At 43.9% G+C, this 27,018-nt stretch overlaps 1 protein-coding gene across 1 annotated transcript in view; it reads right to left on the reverse strand.

Annotated features, from left to right (window-relative positions):
• LOC137423499 (glutamate receptor ionotropic, kainate 2) overlaps positions 1-27,018 on the reverse strand; it is a 469,702-nt gene that overhangs the window by 126,559 nt on the left and 316,125 nt on the right. Inside the window, exon 9 of the mRNA XM_078773570.1 lies at positions 22,041-22,148. Coding sequence (XP_078629696.1) covers positions 22,041-22,148 — 108 coding nt within the window. The remainder of the gene's footprint in view (positions 1-22,040; positions 22,149-27,018) is intronic.

Here is a 27,018-nt window from a genome sequence, read left to right on the forward strand (position 1 = left end):
AGCAAGGGTTATACTGGGTGGTTTGCCATTGCCTTCCCAGGGTTGTTTAACTGCTGAACAGCAGTTGTGCTGCTGAACCCTCAACCTTTTGAAATGTGGACTGTCAAGCAAGGACGAAACACCTTTTTAATGTATTTGTTATGACTCGGCTGTGGCTCGAACCTCCGACCTCCCAGACTCAGAGCAGACACTCTAACCATTACATCATAGAGTCTGGTGGCGTAATGGTCACAGCGTCCACTCCCTCCTCCTGCTCTCCGCTCCTGCTGCCCACTAGGCAGATGAGTACTGCAAGAGCTACACTGGGTGGTTTTCCATTCTTTTCGCAGTGCGAGTCAGGGCAGGAATTCGCCATTTGACACAGGTATCAGCGATACCTCGCCTACTCTTAATTGTTGACATTGTCGTATGTTCCATATCCACCATCTAATGCTCGCAGATGGGTCTCCAGCATAATGGCCATCTCATTGATGCATCGCCCTGCCTGCGAAGCACCAGTTTGACAGTTTATAGGAGCGTCAAGTATCGAACCCAAATTAGGCAGCCCAAAGATGAGTGCAGTTCCCAGCTGCACTGTCCGATCGGACAGAGATATATGCTACCGAACAAATCTTGAGAAAAAGGCTTATATAACGCAATAGAATTGCGCAGCACAACATGCACATCAACAGTGAAACAATAAAAAAAAATTTAAAGTTGTTGAGATTCTTCCCCTCATCTGGATGGTGCCACCGACAGCTGTTTCAGCCTTAATGAGCTCATCAAATTGTGTTGCTGAGAAGCCATCGAGGCCCGGGACGCAGCGTTGAATTGCCGAAGACATGAAAATTGCATGCCTAGATTGGTACCAGGTAATTTATGAGGGAGACAGGTACACATGCGTGAAATATGGTGCTACACTGGGCAAATACTATGCTTGAGTTAGTCAATTTATCACCTGAAGGGTGACCCCCTCTGTGGTATCCCACTCTTCCCTTTAATATAACTAGGGCATTGCCCGTACTATATCTATATCTAAAATTATATCCCCCCCCTCTATTTACATGCAATGGTTTGGTCCAAAGCGAACGGCTTCCGGAGTTTGGTAAAGAAATCGCCATCGCGTGCACAAACGCGCAGGAAAGCGAATGAATCGCAAATTCGGTTTTATTAGTTTTAAAACATAGTTTAACGCCAACATAGTTTGCAAACGTGAAATAAATGAATACGCTCTCAAATGTGCCATCCGAGGCAGAGTGTGTCCTCCACGTTCGGCACACGCGATCGTTCGCTGCTCTCTGATTGGTTGAATCGTTTTTTGGACATAGCTCGGTAAGTAATTGTCCGATTAATATGAAACCTTGAAAAGGCACATCCTCGGGTCCCCAGCAATATACCTGGCAAGTTTCAAGTATATCGGACCGGTAGTTGTCGAGAAACAGCGGTCACAGACAAACAAACAAACGTACAAACGTACAGACGTACAGAGATTACTGGAATTATAGATAGATGATATACGAGGAGAAAAGGTGCTGCAAAATTAACGGCAAACCTAGTTTTAAATTTTACAGAATATACTTGGTATGCAGTGGCCGAAATCTATTACTTCACAAATTTAGCTCGAAACATCTTTCCAGCTGCCCATTCTTTAAAAAAATATTTTTCAAGCAATTTTTCACAACTCCATTTTAATCAACTTTATTTTTTTTATTTTTTTTTGTATACAGGATCGAGGCTCGTGAAAGAGCTAACATTTATCACACAAAAAAAATCAAACAGACACATAAAACATATAATAAGGGGAGTGGTAGACAAGATGGGGAGAGAAGGGTAAGCACACAAACACAACATTTGAGTGCAGGGACATCGGGAGATCTGTGGGAGGGAGAGGGCTTGGGGGGAGGAGGCATGGGAATGGGGGGGGGGGATGGGAGAAGTATAAAACACAAGGACACTGCAAGGACTTCCAGGAAAGAAGTTGGTATTTCAATAAAGTGGATCTGGAGTGAAATTAGCGGGGGTAGAAAAGATCAAGGTTTTGGATGGGGGAAGATAGGAGATGGTGGTGATCAGCTGTTTTAAAGACCTGGAGGGAGGAGTGCGATTGAAGAGAGTGAGGGAGTTTGTTCCAGAGATGGGAGAAAAGAGGAGTGAAGGTGAGCAGAGAGTCTTGATTTTGGCAGTTTAACCATAAGAGGGTTGCAGGAAGATCTTGTGCGACCTCTAGGAATATTTGGGGGACAGAGCCAAGAGAGAGCTGGGGGAGCAAGGCCGTAGAGGAGTCGGTAGAAGACAGAAAGGCCATCAACCTGCCTGCGGTGAGTAAGTGAAAAGCCCTCGGAGTTAGCTTCATCGCGGGAGATTCCAATGATTCTGAAAACTTTCGTTTCAACAGCGTGAAGCCGAGCTAGGTGTAAGGCAGGAGCACCGGCCCAGTGGGGAGAACAGTATTCCATTGAGCTGCGGATGAAAGCATTGTATGTGGTGAGGAGCTCAGGTTTCCAAAGGAAGGAACTCGCACGACAGAGGATGCCCAGTCGGCGACTGGCTTTGGAGGCCAGATTGGAAATGTGGTTTTCCCAGGAAAGATCATGGCAGATAGTGAGACCCAAAAGCTTGAGTGACAGAACTTCTTGGAGAGAATTGTTCAGAAAGTAGATGGGAGGGTTGTCCAGTCGGTCTTTTCAGAGAGACATAGTAAGAGTGTGAGATTTGTCAGGATTGAAAGACATGTTCCACTTGTTTGACCAGTCTGTGATTTTGTCCAGGTGTGCAGAGAGTGAGGAGGCTGCAGACTGCCGATCTGAGGGATGAGGAATGGAGCGGTAGAGAGTAGAGTCATCAGCAAAGAGATATAGAGGATTTTCAAGAGAGTCAGAGAGATCATTGATCAAGACCAGAAAAAGCACAGGGCCCAGAACATTTCCTTGGGGAACTCCAGCCTGAACAGGAAGGGGAGATGAGAGAAACCCATTCAGGGCCACATGTTGACTACGAATAGAGAGGAAGTCCGCAAGCCATGCATGAAGATTTCCATGGATACCAAAGGAGGAGAGTTTGGTGAGCAGAGCGGGGTGCTAGACCCTATCGAAGGCACGTGATATGTTAAGGGAGACAGCTCTAATTTCCTGTTTGGCATTGAGGACCTCCATCCATTGTAGAGATAGCAGAACCAGCATGTCCAAAGTGGAGTGACCTTTTCTGAAACCAAATTGATGATCAGAGATCAAGCCATTGGAGAAGAGGAAAGATTTGATATCCGAAGCAATGATGAATTCCATGATTTTACTGATAATTGGGAGAAGGCTGATTGGTCTGTAGTTGCAAGGATCTGTTTTTGCACATTTTTGTGTAAAGCGGTGATGTTGGCTGATTTCCAAGCTGATGGCAGATGACCTTGAGCAAAAGAGAGGGAGAAGAGAACAGAGAGAGGGAGTGAAAGAGTGGAAGAGCAGGATTTTCGGACCCGTGGGCTGATGCCGTCAGATCCAGTTTCAGAATCAGAGTCGAGGATTAACAGAAACTGTTGACAATTGACAGATACCACCTTGTCAGGAGAAAAGGACACAGAGTCCAGGAGCAGCTGGGTAAGACTGGGTACGGTGGCTACAGAGAGGGATGGGTTTGGGACACAAGATTTAGAGGCAAAAACAGAGATGAGGCATTCAGCTTTTTCATGTGTGGAGTCAGCTGTGTAGTCGTTTGAGGTAAGGGAGGGGATGGAGGGGGGACAAACACCAGAAACAGATTTGACCAGACGCCACCAGGATTTGGAAGAGGGAGTCAGGTTTGAGAGTACGGTCTTGAGAGTGGAGAGATATTGTTTCCTGGCTCTCCTGAGGGTGGACACACATTTGTTTCGGGCTTTTTGAAAGGAAATGAGATTTCTTTCCGTTGGATTTGCTTTCCAGGAGGAGAAGGCAAGTTGTTTCTGGGCAACTGCCTCACCACAAGATTCTGTGTACCATGGACGGGAGGAAGGGTATGATAACTGAAGATGAGATCGGATAAATCTGTGCATGAGAGAGAGCAATTTACGTTCGAAGAATTTCCTGGATGAGTTGATGTCAAAGGCAGTAGAGATGGGAGACCAGTCCAGATGATTGATGGCTGCTTGAAGACCGTGCTAGTTAGCCTGAGTGAAATGCCAGACTCGTCGACGCTGAGGAGGCTCTCTGAGAATGGTCAGAAAGATGTCCACTTTAACAAGCACATGATGAGATGAGCCGATTGGCGCAGAAGAAGAGCAGCTGACATTTGCAGGGAAGTTAGTCATAACCAAGTCTAGAAGAGAAGATGCTCCATTGACTGAGATCCGGGTAGGGAAATTGACAGATTGTGTCAGTCTCAACGAGTCGCAGAAGTCCTTTGCTGAGGAGCCATGGCTGGTGAGAGAGGTACCCACACCCAGCCAACTGGCATTGTGACAATTGAAATCACCACATAGTAATACCCGCTCCCTCCAGGAGAGAAATATGGTGTCAGTACGCACTCCCTCAAGCAGGGATCAGTGGTTAAACCACTTCTGCCAACCACTTGGGGGAGGGGGGAGATGTTTATATTTTGTGCCCATGACCTGAGTATCCATGGGTGACCTGAGCATGCATGCAAAATTTGATGGAGATTGGTGGAGTTGAATTTGATGGAGAGGCCGTTTTCGATTCCATAAGGTTCAGAGATACATACCATGCATACATACATTAAGTGAAATGCGGGAAAGTAGAAGACACTCATAGAGCACATACCTCTGCCAGGCTGAACAGTCTACGTTTCATATCCCACTGATAAGCTGGATCCAGATCCAGACCTGAACTAAAATCGAATCGGCTTGTTCTTGTCACCTAACCAACTCATCCACCAAGTTTTGTCATAACTCGTCCATAACTTTTTGAGATAGCGTGCTGTATATCATTTTGACCCCATCTCTCAATGGTGAAGAATCACTTAAAAAATTAAAATATTCTCGTATCTGAATTCGGGTCTTCACCAAAATCGAATCCCTTCTTCATTGCCACGCACCCAACCTCTCCACCAAATTTTGTCCCAATCCGTCAACAACTCTTTATGATATTCTGTTTACAGACAAACAGACAGACAAACAAACAGATAGGGGTGAAAGCATAACCTCTGCCCACCTTTGGTGGTGGTGATAAAAATAATATCTTTTAACATAATTATTGTTGTTGTTGTTGTTGTTGTATAGCATTGGACAGTTCTCTTAAACATGCCCATGGCATGGAGACAGCCAATAGATCTCCCAGGAGCGACCCAGATATCCCCCACATCCAGGATGATGTACCCTCACCTTCACAAAGTCAGGGCCATGACAAAGTTAGAGAGAGAGAGACAGAGACAGAGACAGAGACAGAGAGAGACGAGACGAGACAGAGACAGAGACAGAGAGAGAGTGAGTGAGAGAGAGAGAGAGAGAGAGAGAGAGAGAGAGAGAGAGAGAGAGAGAGAGAGAGAGAGAGAGAGAGAGAGAGAGAGAGAGAGACGAGACGAGACGAGACGAGAAAAGAGGGAAAGGACCTTTCCATAGGGACCGATCAGCTCACTGACCGTGACCGCGCTTCCCTGACGAATCCGGGCAACAGGAAAGAATCGCGAAGATTTGGCCCCCGCCTGACATTGGGGCAGGGGGGGGGGGGAGGCGTTCGACCACCGCGAAGAGACGTCCCCGATAGTTGCACACAACAATTGTTTTTGTTGTTGTTGTTGGCATGGCTGTGGTTTGTGTGTTTCTTCTTGTTACCCATGGAAGAGCTAATACACTGATTTTTGTTAAGTAGGTGTAGGTGAGGCTCGTGGAAGAGCAAGAATGCTAAATGGATCAGGACGTAAGGGAACGAAAGGAACAGTGGAGAGGTGGGTGGGGGATGGGAGGAAACCCCAACAGCAGAGTTGAAGGTAGAACCTTTACACCTGTAGAACCTGTAGAACACCTGTAGAACCTTTACCAGAAACGTCCCCGACCAATGGCCTTCCAGTCGAGGATGTTTCACCCACTGTGAGTGGTGTCATTACCGAACCACCGGTTGCTGTTAGGCATTGACAAGCAAATGTCGTCCTCGATCTTTATGGGGGGAATTGTAACAAACTGTGATGTCATATCCTTTTTCAGGGCTACGCCACCTGTTGGGCACCCCGAGGGCTTTTTCCTGTATCATCACTTCCGGGAATAAACCGCTGTTGGACGCTTGCTCTGTGTCTCTGAATCCCTCGATTTGCGATGCCATCAATCTCGTAAGGACTTTGCTTCATCCCTCCACAATCTGTTCCTTTAATCAAAGTTCATTACTTTTCGCAATTTTTCCGTCTCCCTATTTCATCTTTGCGAATGCCACATATACCAAAGCAATTATTTACAAAATTGTAAAAACTGTTTTTGAATACGTACTTGTAAACCTTTGCCGATGAGCCAACGGTGATGAATATTGTCACATGATTCATTTTCTTTACCCTAATTAAAAAGGGAGATGTTAAATTTGAGCTTCTTACACCGCCACAAAGACCGACTGAGCGTACTTATCGAAAGAGAGAACTCTAAAAACATTTCCTCTGATAATAAACAAACTTCATTCACGATGATGCGAGTTATCACTTATGAAAGGCACGTAATGATCAAATACATCACTATACATACCATGGTTGTATCCGCAATGTGATGTAAGTATCCGTTAATTGCAACTACGGTTGTAGGCTACTCTAATATATTTAAACCAGAAGACACAACACCCATACAACCGAAGGAATGTGGTGTGTTTGGGCCCAGGAAAGGGCCTGAAATGACTCCTGGGGGGAGTGGTAATGGGAGCGACAGGCCCCGGGGGTGTCACAAAAGACACTTAACACGTGCCCACGTGTGCCCGTGGGTGCAAAACCGGGTGCCCACCGACGCGCATGCCAACAAATGGAACCAATGGCAAGGTCCTTCCGAGGGACGCTAAAGAAGATTGTGCTTGTGCTTGTGGTGTGTGTGCTGAAAATGGAACCGTTAAAAAAGTAGTTATATACTGAAACGCAAAAGAAACTTACCACCTTTGAAACCTTTAAATATCAACAATAACACTGCGTGTAGTAAATGTGTGAACTTATTTGTGGACAATAGTGTCCTCACTGTCAGACAAAACGGTCACGGATGGTCACTTGAACCTTCAATGGTCACTTCATAGCACAGTGTTGAACAGCCGTTTTGACTGTCAGTGATTAGCCAAGGGGTACGGGATGATTTTAATGAGCTGCACGTGATATCTTGATATTGGCTTTAAAAAGGCCAGTGCAAAATGGGCATTTCAATCAACATGCCACGATTGTCAAGGGATCAACGGCAGCGTGCCCTGGGCATGCTGCAAGGCGGACTGAGCTACCGTGAGGTGGCACGTCGCCTTGGCTGTTCACACCAGACGATATCGGCCCTGGTGGACAGAGACACCCTCCACAACTCTGCAGATGACAGACCTCGATCAGGGAGGCCAAGAGTCACCACTGCAAGGCAGGACAGGCAGATGGTCCGAAGTCACCTGCGGGATCGATTCCGTCCAGCATCCCGCACTGCGGCAGAAACTCCGGGGCGTGCAAACCCACGGATCTCCAATGATACTGCACGAAGACGACTGCATGACTATGGTCTGACTGCCAGAAGACCATACAGAGGCCCCGTGATGACGGCTGCCCATCGCCGCAACCGACAGAGATGGTGCCAGCAGCATCAGCGGTGGACCTTGGCGCAGTGGAACGAGGTCGCTTTCAGCGATGAGTCAAGGTTCTGTGTGGACAGTCCTGATGGGCGTGAGCGTGTCTGGAGAAGAACTGGCGAGCGATATGCCGATTGTTGCGTGCGTCAAGCCAACAGGTGGGGTGGCCCAAGTGTGATGGTGTGGGCCGCCATATCAGGCCGGTACAGGACGCCACTGGTGGTTGTGGATGGGAATCTTAACGCCCAGCGGTATGTAGATAACATCCTGCGACCTCATCTGCTGCCATTCCTGCTAGACCACCCAGAACTGAGAACCTTTCAGCATGACAACGCTCGTCCCCATGCTGCTCGCTTTACCACTGCATTTCTCCAAGGCGAGAACATCAACACCATGCAGTGGCCTGCGCTCTCCCCTGACCTGAATCCCATAGAGCACCTGTGGGATGAGCTTGGGAGATGCGTAGTTGGCAAGGCCAGGACACGGGCAGAGCTGCTTCAGATATTGAGGACTGAGTGGGACAGAATCCAGCAGCAATCCATCCAAAGACTGGTAGGCAGTATATGCCGACGATGCACTGCCTGTATCCAAAACAATGGTGGCCACACACGCTATTGAAAGGGGACTGACATTGCACCCTGTGCTGTTCTGTACTGTATAACAAACTGATGAGATGGTGTATCTTGGCCAAAAACTTGACATGTCATCAATAAAATGCCAATGTTTGAATTAGCAATTGTTGGTTTGTTTTATTTTGAACTGTTACAATTTTATTACATTTCGAACAAGTGGTAATCCACTCTAAACTAAGGGCTAAAGTGCTTTAAAAAAGACCTATGGTATATGGTATGGTATGATGCAATAGACAATGGATGTAACGTCGTTACGTGTGCGTATACGTGCTTCAATTCAACAAAACGAACTTTGGATAGGTATATACGTATTTATGGATGTAGCGTATGATGCAATAAAGAATAAAATGCCTCTGCCAGTGTTACGTGGTGTGGCATGGTGTGTGTTGGTCCCTTCATCGTTATACATTAATTATGGCGTGACGTGCTGTTTTTTGTGCGGGATCACAAAAATCGATGTGCTTCCATCATGTACGTATGTATGTGTCACTGAAAAACATTTCTTTTTTAAAAACTTGTAATCTCAATAACATTCATTTCAACAATGAATGATAGTAGTAACTTGATGTTGTGGTCACCGAGGGTGTCGTTAGCTTATTATATTAGGGGACAAAAACACATGGGGGCTTGCGGCCACAAATTCACTGACGCCCATACACTGGAACGACACTCGGTAGAGCGCATACCTCCATCAGGTTTAACACTTTATGCTTCGTATCTCACTGATCGACAAGATTCAGAACTTCACCAAAATTGAATCGATTCATCCTTGTCACACACCAAACCTGTCCACCAGGTTTTGTCCGAATCCGTCCATAACTTTTTAAGACATCGTGCTGACAGACAGGGATGAAAATATAACTTTTGTCCACCTTTGGTGGCGCAGGTAACAAATCATTTACCAGTGTGGATCAGGAATTGCAGGCAAATGTTAAATTCTGCCATTGTACTGTAAATGATCAATATAACGAGTGTATCACTTCATCGTACATATCACCTGACCTCACTTGAGCAGGGTATTTAATCCACTGTTAGGTAACTTCCCTTTCCTCCACATGGTCTGTTGAGGCCATTATTGTGCTCGGGTAAATTTTTCAATTTCATTCCCCATCTGTTTGGTCTACCTCTGCTTATTCAAGGGCCTTGTTGTCCGCCAGTTGTCCGTCCTTCTTGCTACCTGTCCAGCCCAGTTGCATTTCAGTTTTTTTTATTGCGATCAAAAGGTCAAGGTACCGTGAAATGGGGTGAATAGGGACAGCAAGGTGAATAGGGACACAAACTGAAAAAAAGTTCGGAAACAATAATAATCAAGAAATAGGGACAGTTTGGAGAAACTTTTTATCCCATATTTTTTTTCATTGGCACCGTGGTTTATATTATGGGTGCATGTTATGTGCATCCATCTGAGCTATCAATTTAGAAATAAGTTGGAAACTCAGGATTGTTTCTTGATCATTATTTTTTTGTATTCGTGACTGTCCCTATTCACCCGTAAAACGGGGTGAATAGGGACAGCCATAAAAATCCTATTTATTCCTATTTAACCCATATATGGGGTTAATAGGGACTATAAATTGCTTTTTTTTTTTAAACAAGAGAACACTTTCAACCCAAATATCAACAAATCAGTATGGTTATCAATTTTCAGCGAAAAAAGTTTCCGAACTTTTTTTCAGTTTGTGTCCCTATTCACCTTGCTGTACCTATTCACCCCCATTTTACGGTAATTTCCTTTCTATCGCATCCATCTGTTTCTCTTTGTACGTCACAATCCATATTCTAATGCATTATTGCTGCTGTATGATCAAATGTATGCCAATGTATTTTACTATTACTTAGTACTACTACTACTATTACTAGGTACTACTACTACTACGTACTACTACTATTACTACTACTACTACTACTACTACGTACTACTACTACTATTACTAGGCACTACTACTATTACTACTACTATTACTAGGTACTACTACTACTACTATTACTATTACTAGGTACTACTACTACTACTATTACTATTACTAGGTACAACTACTACTACTATTACTAGGTACAGCTACTATTACTAGGTACTACTACTACTATGTACTACTACTATTACTAGGTACTACTACTACTACTATTACAAGGTACAACTACTACTACTATTACTAGGTACAACTACTATTACTAGGTACTACTACTACTACTACTACTACTACTATGTACTACTACTATTACTAGGTACTACTACTATTACTAGGTATGACTACTACTACTTCTACTACTACTACTACTACTACTACCGTACTACTTCTACTACTACAACTACTACTACTACTCAATCATTCCCACTTTCTTGTAAGGTTGGCCAGGGAAAGTTTTTGGTCTAAGTCTTTCACGAACCGGTCGACCAGCCTGACGTTCGACTGCACTTGGTTAGGGCAGAAATTTGTAATTTCTTCAGGGTCGTGTTACGGATTCGGCCCTAATGATTGTTGTTATGATTATTGTTGTTGGTTCTAAGTATTCTGGTGATTGTGGTTGAAGGGAAAGGGTTATTATAGTTAAAAGGTTTAAAAGCGCTCATGATAAAATAATACCAGAAATGGCATAGTGGGCCGGAAGAGGTCGAGGGAAGAAGAGGAGGACGTGAGAGAAAGGAAAAAGGGGGTGTTCTGACGAAGCTCCGCACCTGGCATGGGCGAGCTTACATGGCGAGAGAACTTTGAGTCCGGGAAGGGAATCTTGAGCGATTGGTGATCGCTGGAATTGTGGAAAAGCCTGCGAAGCCAGGTACAGGTGTGATTCCGAAGAATCTTCACCTAGCAGCGACGGCTCGAGGACGAGCCAGCCGCCATTACCGGGACCTCGCACGTCGTTCGCGGAACCTTGGTTAGCTGCATCTGTGGGTCCTGCCATCTGGTGATTTACCGAAATAGGTTGCTGTTGGATTAGACCACGTGACGGTCAATGCCTTGCCTACACCGCCGAACTCGCCTCTTCGCCTCATCTCCATTGAGTTATAGAGACATTGAAGGGTTGGGCTCCATTCACTGGGAGCGCAGATCACTGCCGAGCTGTTGCTGAGCTGGGACTGGGATCTGTGAGTTTATGTTACTTAATAAGGTGGTACCATCTTGAGATTAATTGTATGACTGATTGCTTTCATGGTTGTATGGTTTCCTGTGTGCTTTTAATACAATCTGTTCATTTATAATCTTTGGGTGTGGTTCCACTATTGATTTGTTTTAGACACAGGATAACATATTTTTTCTGCCGGGGCTCCTCGCGGGGTTCGGAGGTTTACCGAGACCAGGAGATCGGTGAGGACCCTGTAACAGTCGGCAAAGCACCAATCTGATTGTGAATTTTACGCAGGTTGTGAATCAAACCTGTGGCTACAAATGTTTATAGTATGCTCCCTCACTATAAAGGTGTCTAACTGTTCAACTAGACCAGGTAGTGTATGCTTAGAACGTCCACTCCGAGTCTGGGAGGACTGCGGTTTGAACCCCAGCCGAGTCATACCAAAGACTAATAAAATACCCCCCTCTACCCTCCCCCCAACCCCCCTCCCCCCTTCCAAGTGGGCTGACGGTAATCTCTTGAGATTGTTTGGGGGAACCTTCCCCACTTCCGCCCTCCTGGGAGCCCTCTGTTCCGAAATCGAAAAATCTTATGGCGCTTTTCCATTGCACAGAACGGTACGGTTCGGTACGGTTCGGTAATCCCTGTGTCGTTTTTCCATCGCACAACAGAACCGTGGAAATAGGCGGAGTTATTTGAAGTGACGAAAAAAAAACGCGACCGCTGTGGTGACGTCATTTCTCATGCGACACTAAACTGCAAACAGCTCCGCAACTATGGAGGAACTTGAAACTGTGTTTTACTTCCTCGTAAGAGAGAAGACGTGTTTGAGAAGGAAGTGTTTGAGAAGAAGCTGTAAGACGCTAGAAAGAGGACAGCTAAAAAGAGAAAGAAATTTTTGCAGACAATTATGAAGACCGACAACGAAGATTTGGGCCTTGTTCGTCGGCGCAAACAAAGAATGAACATAGCGTGATGGTTCTGTGACGAATGTCATTGACCAATCAACAGTCTGCAGTATTGCTAGCTCCACCCATAGGTCCGGGTTCGGCTCGCTTGGTACCTATCCATAGCAGGAACCAAATGTAGCACGGCTACTTCGGTACGGTATGGTTCGTTTGGCAATGGAAAAACGAGCAAACCCCACCCCCCCCCCCCCTTCCCACACCGCCTCCCCCCAAGCCCTCTCCCTCCCACACATTCCCGATGTCCCTCACAAATGTTGTGTTTATGTGCTTCCCCTTCTCTCCCCATCTTGTCTATCGCTCCCCTTTTTATACACTTTGTTTGTTTGTCTGTTTGATTTGTTTGTGTGATAAATGTTAGCTCTTTCACGAGCCTCGATTATGTATACAAAAAACCAAAAAAACAAAAAAAAAACGGATTTTGGTTATAGTACGGTACGGTACGGTACGGTACCGTGGTGGAAAAGCACCATTAGACAGCTGGTCTTTAGACAGTTGTTAAATAATGAATGAGTAGGGTTCCGAAGTTTCAGGGGGTTACACCCCAACCCTCCCCACCTCAATGCCACAAAAATCTGAATTTGAAAAGTGCGAAAACAAAAAATCTAAGATCGAGTGATCCTGTTTATAACCATCAAGTGGAAAAGGTGTATCGGGTTTCAGAACAAACGGTTGGTAAATAAGGGACGAGTAGGGATACGAGGTTTCCGGGGATGACCCCCCCCCGCCCCCCCCCCCCCCCAGAAGCCCCTATGATCTGACATCGAAAAATCGAAGCCTGAGCGATTGTTGGAGCTACTATCTTGTATTCATGTCTCAAGTTTCAGAACAATCAGCTGCATGATAATGGAGGAGCAGCAAAAAGTTAACGGACGGACGGACAACCGGACGGATGGACAGACATCCGGACATCACGACCCATTTTGCAAGTTCATTTGTTCGAGAATCGAGATAAGATGACCAAAAAATTGTCCACGCTGCTTCCATTGTTTGACACTCAGAATTTAAAAAGGACAGAGCATTGACAAACAACCATAGGTTGGCAACCACAGCGCAGGCTTCATGAGCTGAATGACCTCCTCTTGTGTTGAAGTTCCTCGTCAGGATTCTACCTCTGCATCATTCTGTTGGACTAAAATGGCCCGAGACTGTGCACGCAGATCTACCCTCTCCTGTATTAACTTAGATTTAGAACAGATTAGAATCCACAACTGACTCATGAATCTACCATTGGGGGGGACATTGTGGGAGTCTCGCAAGTGTGTGGGGAGAGCACAAATGAGGCAGAGTGGCGCATTCTCTCAAACCAGAGATGAGTGGTGATTCAAAAGACATCACAGAGTTTTTTAAGCTGCAAAGGCAAGAGCAAACTCATGATAAAGATTTGATTGTAACATTGACCGAGAGCATTTTAAATCGGAAAAATCGGTGCACAGAATCAAGGCCCACTAGCACAGGGCCCACACAATTGGTCTAGTGTGGAACGGCCTAACACATTTCAGCCTCTGATAGACAGCACGTGGCATTCTCCGCTGACAAGGCAGGGGTGAGTGGGGCGAGGAGGTAAGACCAGGATGGAATGCAAGATTAAATAAAACGAGAGCAAACAGAAGACAGGAGTGAAAACAACCCAGAATATAAAACAATATGGCGACATGGATGGTGGTGCATTGGCCGGTGGAGGCGAGATGCATTTGTCTTTGGAGAAGGCAAATACGGCCGTAGGGTTATAACACCTCGGGGAGGCACATCAACGGCTTCATAAAATTTTCTTACGAGATTTAATGAGATTCAAATGAGATTTCTATCATATCTCGTGATGAATCATAGGGGAGGGGGTGTGGGGGGGGGGGGAGGGTTGTAAGAGAGAACATCCTGTACAGATCTATACAGTGCAAGAAGATTATGCTCGCACGGTGTACGAATGATGTGATATTGATTTGTATGTGTGCTCTGCAAGATATTGTATTAATAACACAGCCAGGCAGGGTGTTTGCATCATAAACTACAAAAAAGAATAATTCCCAAGCCTAATACTTTGTGACGTCGAATGCAAGGAAGAAAGAGCAGCATATGAATGCAAATACAATTGTTATTTGTTCTCTTTCGCTTCTCGTTTTCAGGGCGAATGTTTCTCGGAATGAATGCTTTTTGGCTTCCTTCTTTACATTCCACGCACCACGTGTTTCACCAATTGCTACATGACTCCGTCTATTTATCACATACGCATGGGGGTGGGGAGAAAGAGGGCCAGAGCAAGTGTAACGGCCAAAACCCTTCTCATCCATAACTACATTATATGTATGTGTAGACTAGGTAAGGCCACGTTATACCTTGGGCAGAGCCTGGTGTTGGCTAAACGGTTAGGGTGCCGGCTTGGGATCCTAGCATCCTGAGTTTGAATCCCGCTCGATTGTTGAATTAATGCCAGGGGGGGTTGACTCAGCCTGTCATCCTTCCCGAGGTTGGCAAATTGAGTACCAGCTCACTGGTAATTGAGTGGCACAAACGCGCTTCCAGAGAAATGATGCAACCAGCAGCGACAGGCTGCATACGAAAACAACAACAACAACAACAACCCTGGGTATATTCTGGACAAGGGCATTTTATAAATTGTATAGTCTGGGAGGGTTGTTAGGGTATAGGGTCTTTATTTCTGTGGGATTCAGACATTTAGGCTCATGGGGGAGCTACATGACAGAGGTAAGGAAGCTCACAGAGTGATGGAGGATCAAAGGGGAACAAGGAGAGTAAGACATCACACGAGTGGATGAGTGGTAGAACCGTGAGGGGTGAGAGGTGTGGGGATGCAACATTCAACCAACGATTTTAATGGTTGAGCTCCTTCAAGAGGACTAATGTTACCCCAGCTCCCTCAACAGAAAAATATAAATTCTCTCCTCCATCTTGGGGTGTACAACAAAGGTGAGCAACAAAATTTCCACAATATTTGCATACAAAGTAAATAAATGCATCTAAAGGAAATGGCAGCACCTGCTATAATTGTAGGTAGTGATTATAACTGGAGACAGTTGGTACTATCGTTTTGCTTGATAATATTGATGATGACGATGCAATGCAGAATGCAAAGAGGAAGAAAAACAATTCTGCTGGTGAACACGTCACATATTAAATTGGCAGCAGGACGTGAGACATACTTAAGAGCAATTTGTCCAAAGTCTATTTCAGCCAAACCAGCTCAGACAAGGTGTGTTTACGCTTTGTATTGAAAAACAATTAATTATGATACCACAGTCTTTCTACATGGCTCTGTCATGTGTTGAGGAGATGTTTGCATGCGGACAGGCTGGCAGAGAAGACCGAAAGTCCACAGAACATAAATGTAATGGAGATTGATCTGCTCGGGATAAACAGAGAAGGGTTGAGAAATGGATAAAGACAGCGAACGACAAACATCGAGATACTTACTTCAAACTAGATCATTGTGCATCAAATATTTCTGAAAGAAACGAGAACAACACTCGGTAGAGAGCATACCTGAACCAGACTGAACAGTTTATGTTTTTTATTCCACAGATAGGCCGGATCTGGATTCGGACCTGAACCAAAACCGAAGCGGCTTGTTCTTGTCACCTAACCAACTCATCCACCAAGTTTTGTTATAATGCGACCACACCTTTTTGAAATTTCATGCTATATATCGTTTTTGGCCACATCTCTCAATGGTGAAGAATCACTTGAAAATGATATTATCCGGATCTGGATCCGGATCATCACCAAAATCAAATTAATTCCTCCTTGTCGCACATTCAACCTGTCCACCATGTTTCTTCTGGTGTAAAGGGTCTTATGGGTCTTACAGGTCTTTTGGATGTTTTGAGTCTTCAGGGTATTTTGGGTCTCTTGGGGTGTTTTGGGTCTTTCAGGGTCTTCAGGGTATTTTGGGTCTTCAACGTATTTTTGGTCTTCGGGGTCTTTAAGGATATTCAGGTTCTTTAAGGGTCTTTGGGGTCTTTAAGGGTATTTGTGGTCTTTCAGGGTCCTTTGGGTATTTTGGGTCTTTGTGGTGTTTGGTTCTTTTGGGTCTTTGTGGTATTTTGGTTCTTTGTGGTATTTAAGGGTCTTTTAGGTATTTTGGGTTTTCATGGTCTTCTGGGTCTTTTGGGTCTTCGAGGTTTTTTTGGTCTTCGGGGTATTTTGGGTCTTTGGGGTATTTTGGGTCTGCCGGGTGTATTGGGTCTTTGGGATCTTCGGGGTGTTTTGGGTCTACAGGATTTTGTGTCCTCTGGTTCTTTAAGGTCTTTTTGTGGTTTTTTGGATCTTTTGCGTCTTCAAGGTCTTTCCGGTTTTTGGTGGTCTTAAGGGTCTTGGGGGACATAAAGGGTCTTCAAAGGTCTAAGGGATGCCAGCAGCCAAAAGGGTCGAAACATATATTCCAACAGTACGTAATTAATAGAAGTACATATTTAATAGACAGGATGCAACCAGCGGTCAAACAGTACGTAATTACTAGACATATAATCACACAACTTCACAGCTTCCTGGACAGACAGATGGACGGACGGCTTCACGGACCGTGTTTTTTGGTTTTATTTATATATATACAGGGGGCTGCAAAAGTAGGTATAACCACCTTTAGAGGCCATTTTCCCCCGCAAGCGGGGGTTGGCCTTTTTCGGGAACCGTGGTTGTTGTTGTTTTTTTGGTCCCCTTTTTGAAGCAATGTTTTATGGCCGGATGCCCTTCCTGACGCCAACCCTTTGTGCCGCCTTTAACGACAAACAGGGAATTACCAGTGAACTGGTACTCAATTAGCCGACCTCGGAAGGATGACAGGCTGAGTCAACCCCCCTGGCGTTAATTCAGCGATCGACCGGGATTCGACTATTCGACCCTATGCAAAAGTAGGTATACAGTAAGGATTATACCAGTATTACCAGTATTTTAATAGTGGTGCTAGGATTCATTTAATACTAGAATTCATTTAATACTAGAATTCATTTTAATTATTTAATAATTAATTATTTAAATATAATTAATTATAATTAATAATAATTAATTATAATTAATTTAATAATTAATTATTTAATTTAATACTAGAATACTAGAATACTAGAATAAATTCATTTAATACGAATACATTTAATACTAGAACGCAACTGAAAACCCTAAAGTCATGATTGAGCAACAGCTCAATCAACCTGGGGTGACAGTGTGGGCTGGCCTGTCCTGCAAAGGTGTCGTTGAACCTATCATTCTGCACAGGACTGTCGATCAACACGGGTACCTGAACATGCTGACGGATACAATCATACCACAGGTACGCGAGCAACAGCAGCAGGACGACTTCGACTTTCAGCAGGATGGGGCGCCATCGCACTTGGCACTCACTGTGCGTGCGCTACTTGACAAAGAATTTCCCAACAGGTGGATTGGACGTCAGGGAGCCGTTGACTGGCCACCACGTTCGCCGGATCTCACCCCTATGGACTTCTTTTTCTGGGGATGTGTAAAAGACAGGGTTTTCGCACGCAAGCCACGTTCTGTTGATGCCATGATTCAGTTCATACGGGAGGCTTGCCAGGAAATTGATGCTGATAAAGACCTTTGTGCCAGAGTGTGCATGGGTGTCCACACTCGACTAGTGGAGTGTGTGAATGCCGGGGGCAAACAGTTTGAACATTTGAGGGATTAATATGTTTATTATTGATATGTTTATTATTGATATGTTATTATTGATATGCTTGTATAATCAATAAAATACGTTTTGTGCGCTCATTTTGTTTTTCATTACTGTATACCTACTTTTGCAGCCCCCTGTATATATATATATATATATATACAGACTTGGCATTAAATATAGAATTTTTTTTGGTGGGGGTGAACTTACTTTTCAACATGTCTTAGAACCAAAAGTTCATTGGAATTACAGACTTGGCATTTAATATGGAATATTTATTTTGTGGGGGTGAACTTACTTTTCAAGATGTCTTAGAACCAAAAGTTCATTGGAATTATGTTGAAATTATTCTAGATTTTGTTAATGTGACATTTAAAAGAAACAAAAACCACATTTGACATTTCGAAACAAATAAATTGATCCTTGAAAGTGATGTAAACTGATATCGAACCCAATTCATGGACAGTACTGTGTTAAACTTCTGTACGTTTTCCAGAAGTATCTCTTTATTTTGCACATTAGCTAAAAAAATTTTTAACAAAAACAAAAGTTAAATTACGACTGGGATTACGGACAGTAAAATTACAGTTCAGTACTTCGTGTAACCCCCACGAGCATTCAGGAGAGCACGTACACGTCGAGGCATGCTGTTCACGAGATTTGCCAAGGTTTGGACAGGAATCGCTTGCCATGCAGTGACAATAGCCTGCTGCAATTCACGCACAGAGGTCGGCTGCTGGTCCAAGTGGTCGATTTGACGCGTTAATTCTGCCCACAAGTTCTCTATCAGATTCATATCCGGGTCATGGCAGGCCACTCCATATGCTCTACACCACGGTCAGCAAGAAAGTGTTGGATCATGCGAGCACGATGAGGCCGTGCATTGTTATCTTGGAAGACAAAGTTTCCTCGAAAGGCTGCACGAGAAAATGGAAGCAATGTTTCTTCCAGAATGGCCCTGTACTTGAACTGGTTCAGGTTTCCATTCAGAACAACCAGGTCAGTTTTGCCCCATGCATGAAAAGCAGCCCAAACGGTCACCCCACCACTCCAGCTTGGACTCTTGGCACTATACAATCTTTGTTGTAGGCTTGATGCACTTGTCTGTGCACTCGGACATGGCCATCTTGACGATAGACCAGAAATCTAGACTCGGCACTGAAGATGACGTGATTCCAGTGTCCTGGCTGCCATTGACGGTGCTCTCTGGCCCACTGCAATCGGCGCTGGCGGTGTTGTCTGGTCAGGCGTGGCTTTCTCAGGGGACGCCTGGCACGATAGCCTGCTTGAATCAGTCATTGGTTGACTAGCCTTCTGGATACAGGCACATTTGTCAGTTGCTGCCACTCAGCCCTAAGCCGATTAGCTGACTTGGTATGGCCATTGCGGACTAACCCGTGCAGCTGGCGATCATCCCTCCTTGTGTTTCTGCGGGGACGTCCTGGCCTCGGTATTGGAGTAGGGACACCCCTCTGAGCATTTCGTTTCAGGATCTTTGACACCTGACCTTGAGTGATGCCATACTGCCGAGCAATGGAACGCTGTTTCATGCCGTAATTTCGTAAAGCCACCACTCCATGACAAACAGCATTGTCGAGTTGACGGACCATCTCCAGAGGAAGCGGCAATAACTTTTGGAGACATGCAGCAGTTGTTTTCCACTAATACAGAACGCAAAAACCCTTGTATACCCGACTGTGAAACCAATCATAAAATGCACCTGTCCGTACATTTTGCCACGCCACCTGTGATATAATCCTGTTGTTGACTTCTTGCTGCGACAGACAATCAGTGACATGGTTCTTTTAACAAATAAATCACCAAAGTGTAAAAGGAACTCACCAGATTGATATACTGAGTTAAGAAAGTAAACCCGTCAAGAAAAAAAAAAAATTCCATATTAAATGCCAAGTCTGTGTATATATATATATATATATATATATATATATATATATATATATATATATATATATATATATATATATATTGTTGCGGAAATGAGGATTGTGTTTTTTAATTGTGTTGTATTATATAGTAAATTGTTGTGAAATATGCTTTATTCTGAGCCCTCCTTGCTCCAGTGTGTATAAAGGTCAAAAGGGCGTCCCGGTAGTTAATTCCATAAAGCATACATTGAAGGACACTATAATATCCCTGTTCAGTAGTTTATATCCTTATTATGTGTTGTAGGGTAAGGCCTTGTCTTCCATTAAAATGACACTCCATTGCACCAAGTGAAAAAGATAGATTCCCTTCATTCTTCATTCCCATTCCCAAAAACCTCCATTTCCCCTTTCGTCATGGCCAAGCCTCAATCTGCCAATTACATCCCCTCCAAGTCTCCATTGCCAACTGCATTGGGCAGTTGGCCAGTTTGTTACAGCTGTGGGTTGTTTTCGCCCCAAAGCCGCCATTGAACATGTGCTCGGGTTGGGGAAGAAAGGCGTGCCCGCCCGTCGTCATCAAGGGCGGAGCCAAAGGGTCGCGCGACCAACCAGGGCCGAGGTGAGCACACCGATGGGCGTGTCCTAAAAGCCGGCGGCTTAATCGCCGGAGGCGCTATAAAGGCGCGCGTGCAAGAAGTTGCGAGGAGGTCCATGAAAAGAGGTCCATGACAAGAGCAGAGCTGAGTGTATGGTTTTGGGAAAGAGCTGGGTTGGTCGTCAGTGGTGGTCAGTGGTTGCGTTGAGTGGTCAGTGGTTGCGTTGAGTTGTCGGTGGTGAGGAGTGATTGAACCAAGAGGAAGAGTTGGACCAAGAGAGAGAGAGAAAGAGTGGTTGGACCAAGAAAGAGAGAGGAGAGAACCCGTCACGCCAGACCCCCCCCCCCCACCAGCGCGTCGGCTCCACCAAGCAGCTCCGACCCGTGATCCCGCACACACGACAGGATCGGTGGCATCAGCGGCCGTCGAGGTCCAGCTCGACGTCCCGTGCGGGATCAAGCTCCAGCCACACACCTCCTTCCAGCCAATCCTGCCTGCAATTTCCCCATTAGTGTACGTGAGTTTGTTCTGTTTGTTTTGTCCCTGGGAATAAATTAAGACTGCATAGGATAAGCTAGTAATTTTCACTGTGTCACCTGCATTTTCAATGTTCCCTGTACATAACCGTGACTGCTCCTTTTGCTTGTGTGTGTAAATAATAAATCCCGTTACTCTTCTGTACGTCTTCTTCTTCCTCTTTACATTCGGTCGCTTTAGAGTTTTCCATATTGAATATCTGTGGCGCGATACGGCCAACGTTTGGGAATCGGGTTTAGTCGGGGAAAACTGTTCGGCCGCGGTGCCTCCGCTCGGCAAACCAACATCCTTAACCGCGGACCGTAACAATATATTTGATATACATAACAATATATATTTGATATACATACATATACATACATATATATATATATATATATATATATATATATATATATATATATATATATATATATATATATATATATATATATATATATACTATATATATATATATAATATATTTGATCATATCTATATACAGTATATATATATATATATATATACACACACATATATATGGGTTAGAACTTTAAAACGTTTTCTGAATAAACATCAACAGGGTTTCAGCCACTAGCAACACAGTTCTTCTTCTTCTTTTTCTTATTTCTTATGCAACATATGGCTGCAAGTAGCATAATTGCCTGAAGGCAGGTTGGTGCCGCTGATGCAATTCCCTCTTTCGGTGAGGGCAGGAATTTGTGATTTGTTTGGGGTGCTGGCGATAGCTTGCCTACTCTTCGCGAAGGACATCATGGGACTTTAACAGCCCACAACTAATGCCGGCAGATGGCATGCCCGAGTTTAACATACATAACCCAGTACTATGCAGATGAAGATGAAAAAAGTGAGAGAGAGAGAGAGAGTGAGAGTGAGAGTGAGAGTGAGAGTGAGAGAGAGTGAGAGAGAGAGAGAGAGAGAGAGAGAGAGAGAGAGAGATCCAAGGGGAATGACCATGGAATTGATTTGTAAAGGTTTCTATCAACACCAGTGTTTTGCCAAGGACAGACACAAACAAAGAGAGAAACATGGCACCTTTTCTAGCCCTTCCTCCTTAAGGCTGATGACATCCAGCGCAAAATCCGTGCGCAAGCCACTGCTTTGGTTGAAAGCAATGTGGCCTGTGATCCCGTCCCATTGTGCCTGCCGGTGCATGCAAACACAACACATACCAGGAATGGTGATAAACTTGTGGGTGCAATTGCAATGTTTCACAACCTCATCATTAAAATAAAGAATTTCAATGAAGTGTAGAGGATGTTAACAATGTCTAAAATAATAGGCAACTTAACATTCTTAGTGAACTGTGATGTAATCAGGCAGGCTACAGCAGTTTGTGGACAAAAGGATGTGGTGGTGCGACGGGTGACAAAACTAGAGAGAGGTTCTTTGGAGCATGACCCCTCCCTCCACAGCACTGGATACTATTGTTATGCATTTATCTTAAGATTTTTTTCCCCCTTAATAGATAAATAGCAGAAATGCATAAAGACCTACATACGTATAAAGACGGATGTCATAACAATAGTCGTAGCATATGTGCATGGAATGTGGAAATTTCATAATAAGCAACAAGGTACATTTTCATCTGCAACTAAGATATTCCATTTTAACCCGAACAATAACTAAAACAAGAAGACGTCATACTTGTAAAATCCACACCCTCCCCATCTCCAAAAAAAAGCTTCCATGGATACATCAAATTGTCCATTTCATTAAAACTAAAATTGATGATCTCAATTAAAGCTTGGGTCAATCGGATCCAAATTTATTATTTTTCAGATGAAAATTGATGACATTAGAAGTTTGACCTTGTGTTGACCAAAAAAAATAATTGCTTTCCCAATTCAGTGATGCACTATGCAATTGCTGTTTCATTCTCCACCTCATCATATTCATTCATAGGATGAAAAATGATGATTTTTCAGATAAAAATGGATGATTTTAGAAGTTTGAGCTTGAGTTGACCTTTGACATTTTAACCTCAAAATAGTTGGTTTCCCAATTCAGTGAGGCACTCTGCAATTGCTGCTTAATTTCCAAGTCAATCGGATGAAAATTGATGGTTTTTCAGATCAAAATTGATGATTTTGGAAGTTTGACCTAGAGTTGACCTTTGACGTTTTGACCTCAAAATAGTTGGTTTCCCAATTTAGTGACTCGATATGCAAATGCTGTTCAATTTTCAAGTCAATCGGATGAAAAATGACAATTTTAGAAATTTCACCTCAAGATGACCTTTGATCTTTGACCTCAAAATCAATAGATCGATTTCAAATTGTGACCTGTAGGCGATTGACAGACATACAAACAGACAGACACATAGATAGATAGAATAATGCACAAGACCAACCAATATACTTGAAAAATCTTCGATTTTGCAAGTAATAAGCAGGAAAGAGCAATCAGACATAGCAAACCCTCGGCAGGACTTGTTTGTGTGGTGTATTTCGTGTGGTATTAGCTGCTGTGTTTGTGTGCTTTGTTGACGACCTAGATTTATGTTCAATCCAATATGACTGCCGAACCATGTGACCGATGACGTCATCAATTTAATTCACCTATGCGATTTTTGTGTAGTCCATGCTCAAGAAATTTCAAACTTATTGGATCAAGTGTTCTACTTGTGTAATTATGATGTCATAATGAAGACATTCATGATGAAATCATCATGAATATATCTTGTTCCTCCATGGGGAGTACTTGACAATGGAGTGTTTTCAGAGATATAGAGGTGCAAAGTTTTTCGGTTTTTCCAAGATGGCGCCCTACCTCGTGACCTATGACATCCTAATTATCATTATAAAATTCTGCAGGAGGAGGCGCACCTATGGTGAAAATTTCTTGGCATACTCACAATTTCAGAGAAAAAGCATACTCACGTTCTGTGCGGACAAACAAACAGACAGGCAGACAGACAGACAGACAGACAGACAAACAGGCAAACAAACGGACACAAATGCAAAACCCTCTCCTCTGGTATGGGTAAAAATACAATCATCCACTGACATAAATTATATTGTTGCAGTTTTGTGAATAAAGGCAACCCCCCTATAGTTAGTTACACCACAACATGTAGCCTCCTATAGTTAGTTATTTCTTATTAAATGTAAAGCATAGGCCCTTTCCAGTGTTTAGTCATAAAGACCAAATATGCGTCGAGTCAGGCAGGATGACTGTAGGCCTCGTTGAGGCCTAATGTGCCTCGTCATGGGACGAACTAGGCCCTGCAGGCCCGAAGGAGGAATAAAACCTTCCCTGAAGGAGGAATGAGACATTCCTGGGAGGAGGAGCAGTGAGCAACCAAAGGGAGCTAAAGGTAGTGGCCGAGGGTGGCCAATGAGGGGCTGTCACGTCACGTAACCCCCGGCGGCCAATTGAGACCCATGGTACATTCGGGAAGGGGTTCAGGGGGTTATAAAAACCTGGCCCAGAACACACTCTGTCTCTCTCTCGCTGGGCTCCTGCTATACTGAACACTCCTCTGGTTACTGCTCCAGGTACGTGTACGTCATTGATCGTCATCCCTGCCACGATCATCCCCGGCTGTTGGCGCCTGGGGTTGGAGCGATTCCTGGGGCTTTCGTCCACCAAGCAAATTCGCACGAACCGCACGACCGAGCCCATCCGGGCAAGCTGCACGAAGCAGCTGCGTTTCCCTGTGCATTACACTCTCCCCCCCCCCCCCCCCCCCCCCTTCCCCGAACGAATGAGGGCCCTTGTCTGGGACCATAGGTAAGACTGTTAAGGTTCTTCGCTTTGTCCGTGTTCTGTACATACTGTGAATAAATACGGTGTTTGGTAATTCCAACCTGGCCGTCATTGTCCTTTCCCATCTATTGACCTCGCATCGCCCAAATTAAAACCGCTCGATCGGGTTCGATATTGTAACGGCACGGGTTACGCGACGCACAACTGCTCGGGCGTCAGGAATCAGTGTGACTCATGTGGAGTTCAGTCCCCGTTCTCACAGCTGCGTGTGTCCGAAGGTAATCGGGTTGTGACCGTTAACCCTTCCACGCACAGCTGCGGGCTCGGCGGCTGGAATTGCCTAGCAATCCGTCGACCACGAGTTTAGGAGTTGTGGTCAGCAGCCTCAGTGGACCCGGAGTTCGAGGGGGAGCAGGGCCTAAACCCCCTTAGTACGTCGACGAACCCAGGATCCGCAACAATATATATATATATGCTGTATGATATATATATATATATATATATATATATATATATATATATATATATATATATATATATATATATATATATATTTATTTATTTATATACAGCCACGTGAAAAAGTAAGTACACCCCATGTAAAGTTTTGACTTTTCAACATATTTCAACATACAGCTATTTGATCTTCATTTCAACAATATTGATAGATAAAGGTGATATAATATAACAAATATCATGAAACATTTACATTTTGTAGTCCATTGTATAATTTAAATAAACATAAATGCAAATTTCGCATGTGGAAAAAGTAAGTACACCCCTACATTTATCACTACTTCAAATACCTAAAATTAGAATCATGTGCACCAGCTCAGGTGCAAATGATTAGAACATCGTTAGAGAGGATCTTGGAGGAACCTGTCTTATTTAAACCTCAGACATTTCGTTTGGTTTGCTTTTGTTGTTGAAGTGTGCGGCATCACCATGCCTAGATCAAAAGAGCTCTCTGAGGCCTTCAGAAAGAAGGTTATAGATGCCTACGAGGCTGGGAAGGGATTTAAAAAGATCTCCAAACAATTTGAAATCAATCAATCGACTGTCCGGAAGATCATATACAAGTGGAGAAGATTCCAAACTGCAAACTTGTTCAGGCCAGGCCGCCCCAGCAAGTTCAGCCCGAGAGCAGACCGCAAGATGCTGAAAGAAGTCTCTAAGAACCCCAGAATGTCATCACGGGACCTACAGGTAGCTCTTGCCACTGTTGATGTCAAAGTGTACGAGTCTACCAACAGAAAGAGGCTGCACAAATTTGATCTGCATGGGAGGTGTGCCAGGAGGAAACCTTTGCTGTCCAGAAAGAACATCAGGGCAAGACTAAAGTTTGCCAATGCAAACCGAGGCAAAGACCAGCACTTCTGGAACAATGTGCTCTGGACAGATGAGTCAAAGGTAGAGCTATTTGGCCACAGTACCAGAAGACATGTTTGGCGAAAACCAAAGACAGCATATGACCACAAGAACCTGATACCAACTGTAAAGCATGGTGGTGGAAATATTATGGTCTGGGGCAGCTTTGTTGCATCAGGGCCTGGGCAGCTCACCATCATAGAATCCACTATGAATTCTTCATTGTACCAGAGGGTGCTTGAGGATAATGTGAGGCCATCTGTCGGAAAGTTGAAGCTCAAACGAAGATGCATCTTGCAACATGACAATGACCCTAAACATCCCAGTAAATCCACGAAGGAATGGCAGAAAAGAAAGAAATGGAGGGTTCTGGAATGGCCAAGTCAAAACCCAGATCTAAATCCCATCGAGATGTTGTGGGGGGATTTGAAACGAGCTAAAGTGCAAGAAACCCCTCAAACATCGCACAGCTGAAAGAATTCTGCATGGAGGAGTGGGCAAAAATGTCCCAGTCGATGTCAGATGTCAGTAGACAGTTATAAGAAACGCCTACTTGAGGTTGTTTCTGCCAAAGGGGGCAATACCACCTATTAGAGCCAAGGATGTACTTACTTTTTCCACATGCAAAAATTGCATTTATGTTTATTTAAATTATACAATGGACTACAAAATGTAAATGTTTCATGATATTTGTTATATTATATCACATTTATCTATCAATATTGTTGAAATGAAGATAAAATAGCTGTATGTTGAAATATGTTGAAAAAGTCAAAACTTTTCAAGGGGTGTACTTACTTTTTCACATGACTGTGCATATGTATATATATATATATATATATATATATATATATATATATATATATATATATATATATATATATATATATATATATATATATATACATACATATATATATATATGTGTGTGTCA

This window comes from Myxine glutinosa, chromosome 3, assembly GCF_964187855.1.
Source record: "Myxine glutinosa chromosome 3, kmMyxGlut1.1, whole genome shotgun sequence".
Classification (NCBI taxonomy): domain Eukaryota; kingdom Metazoa; phylum Chordata; class Myxini; order Myxiniformes; family Myxinidae; genus Myxine; species Myxine glutinosa.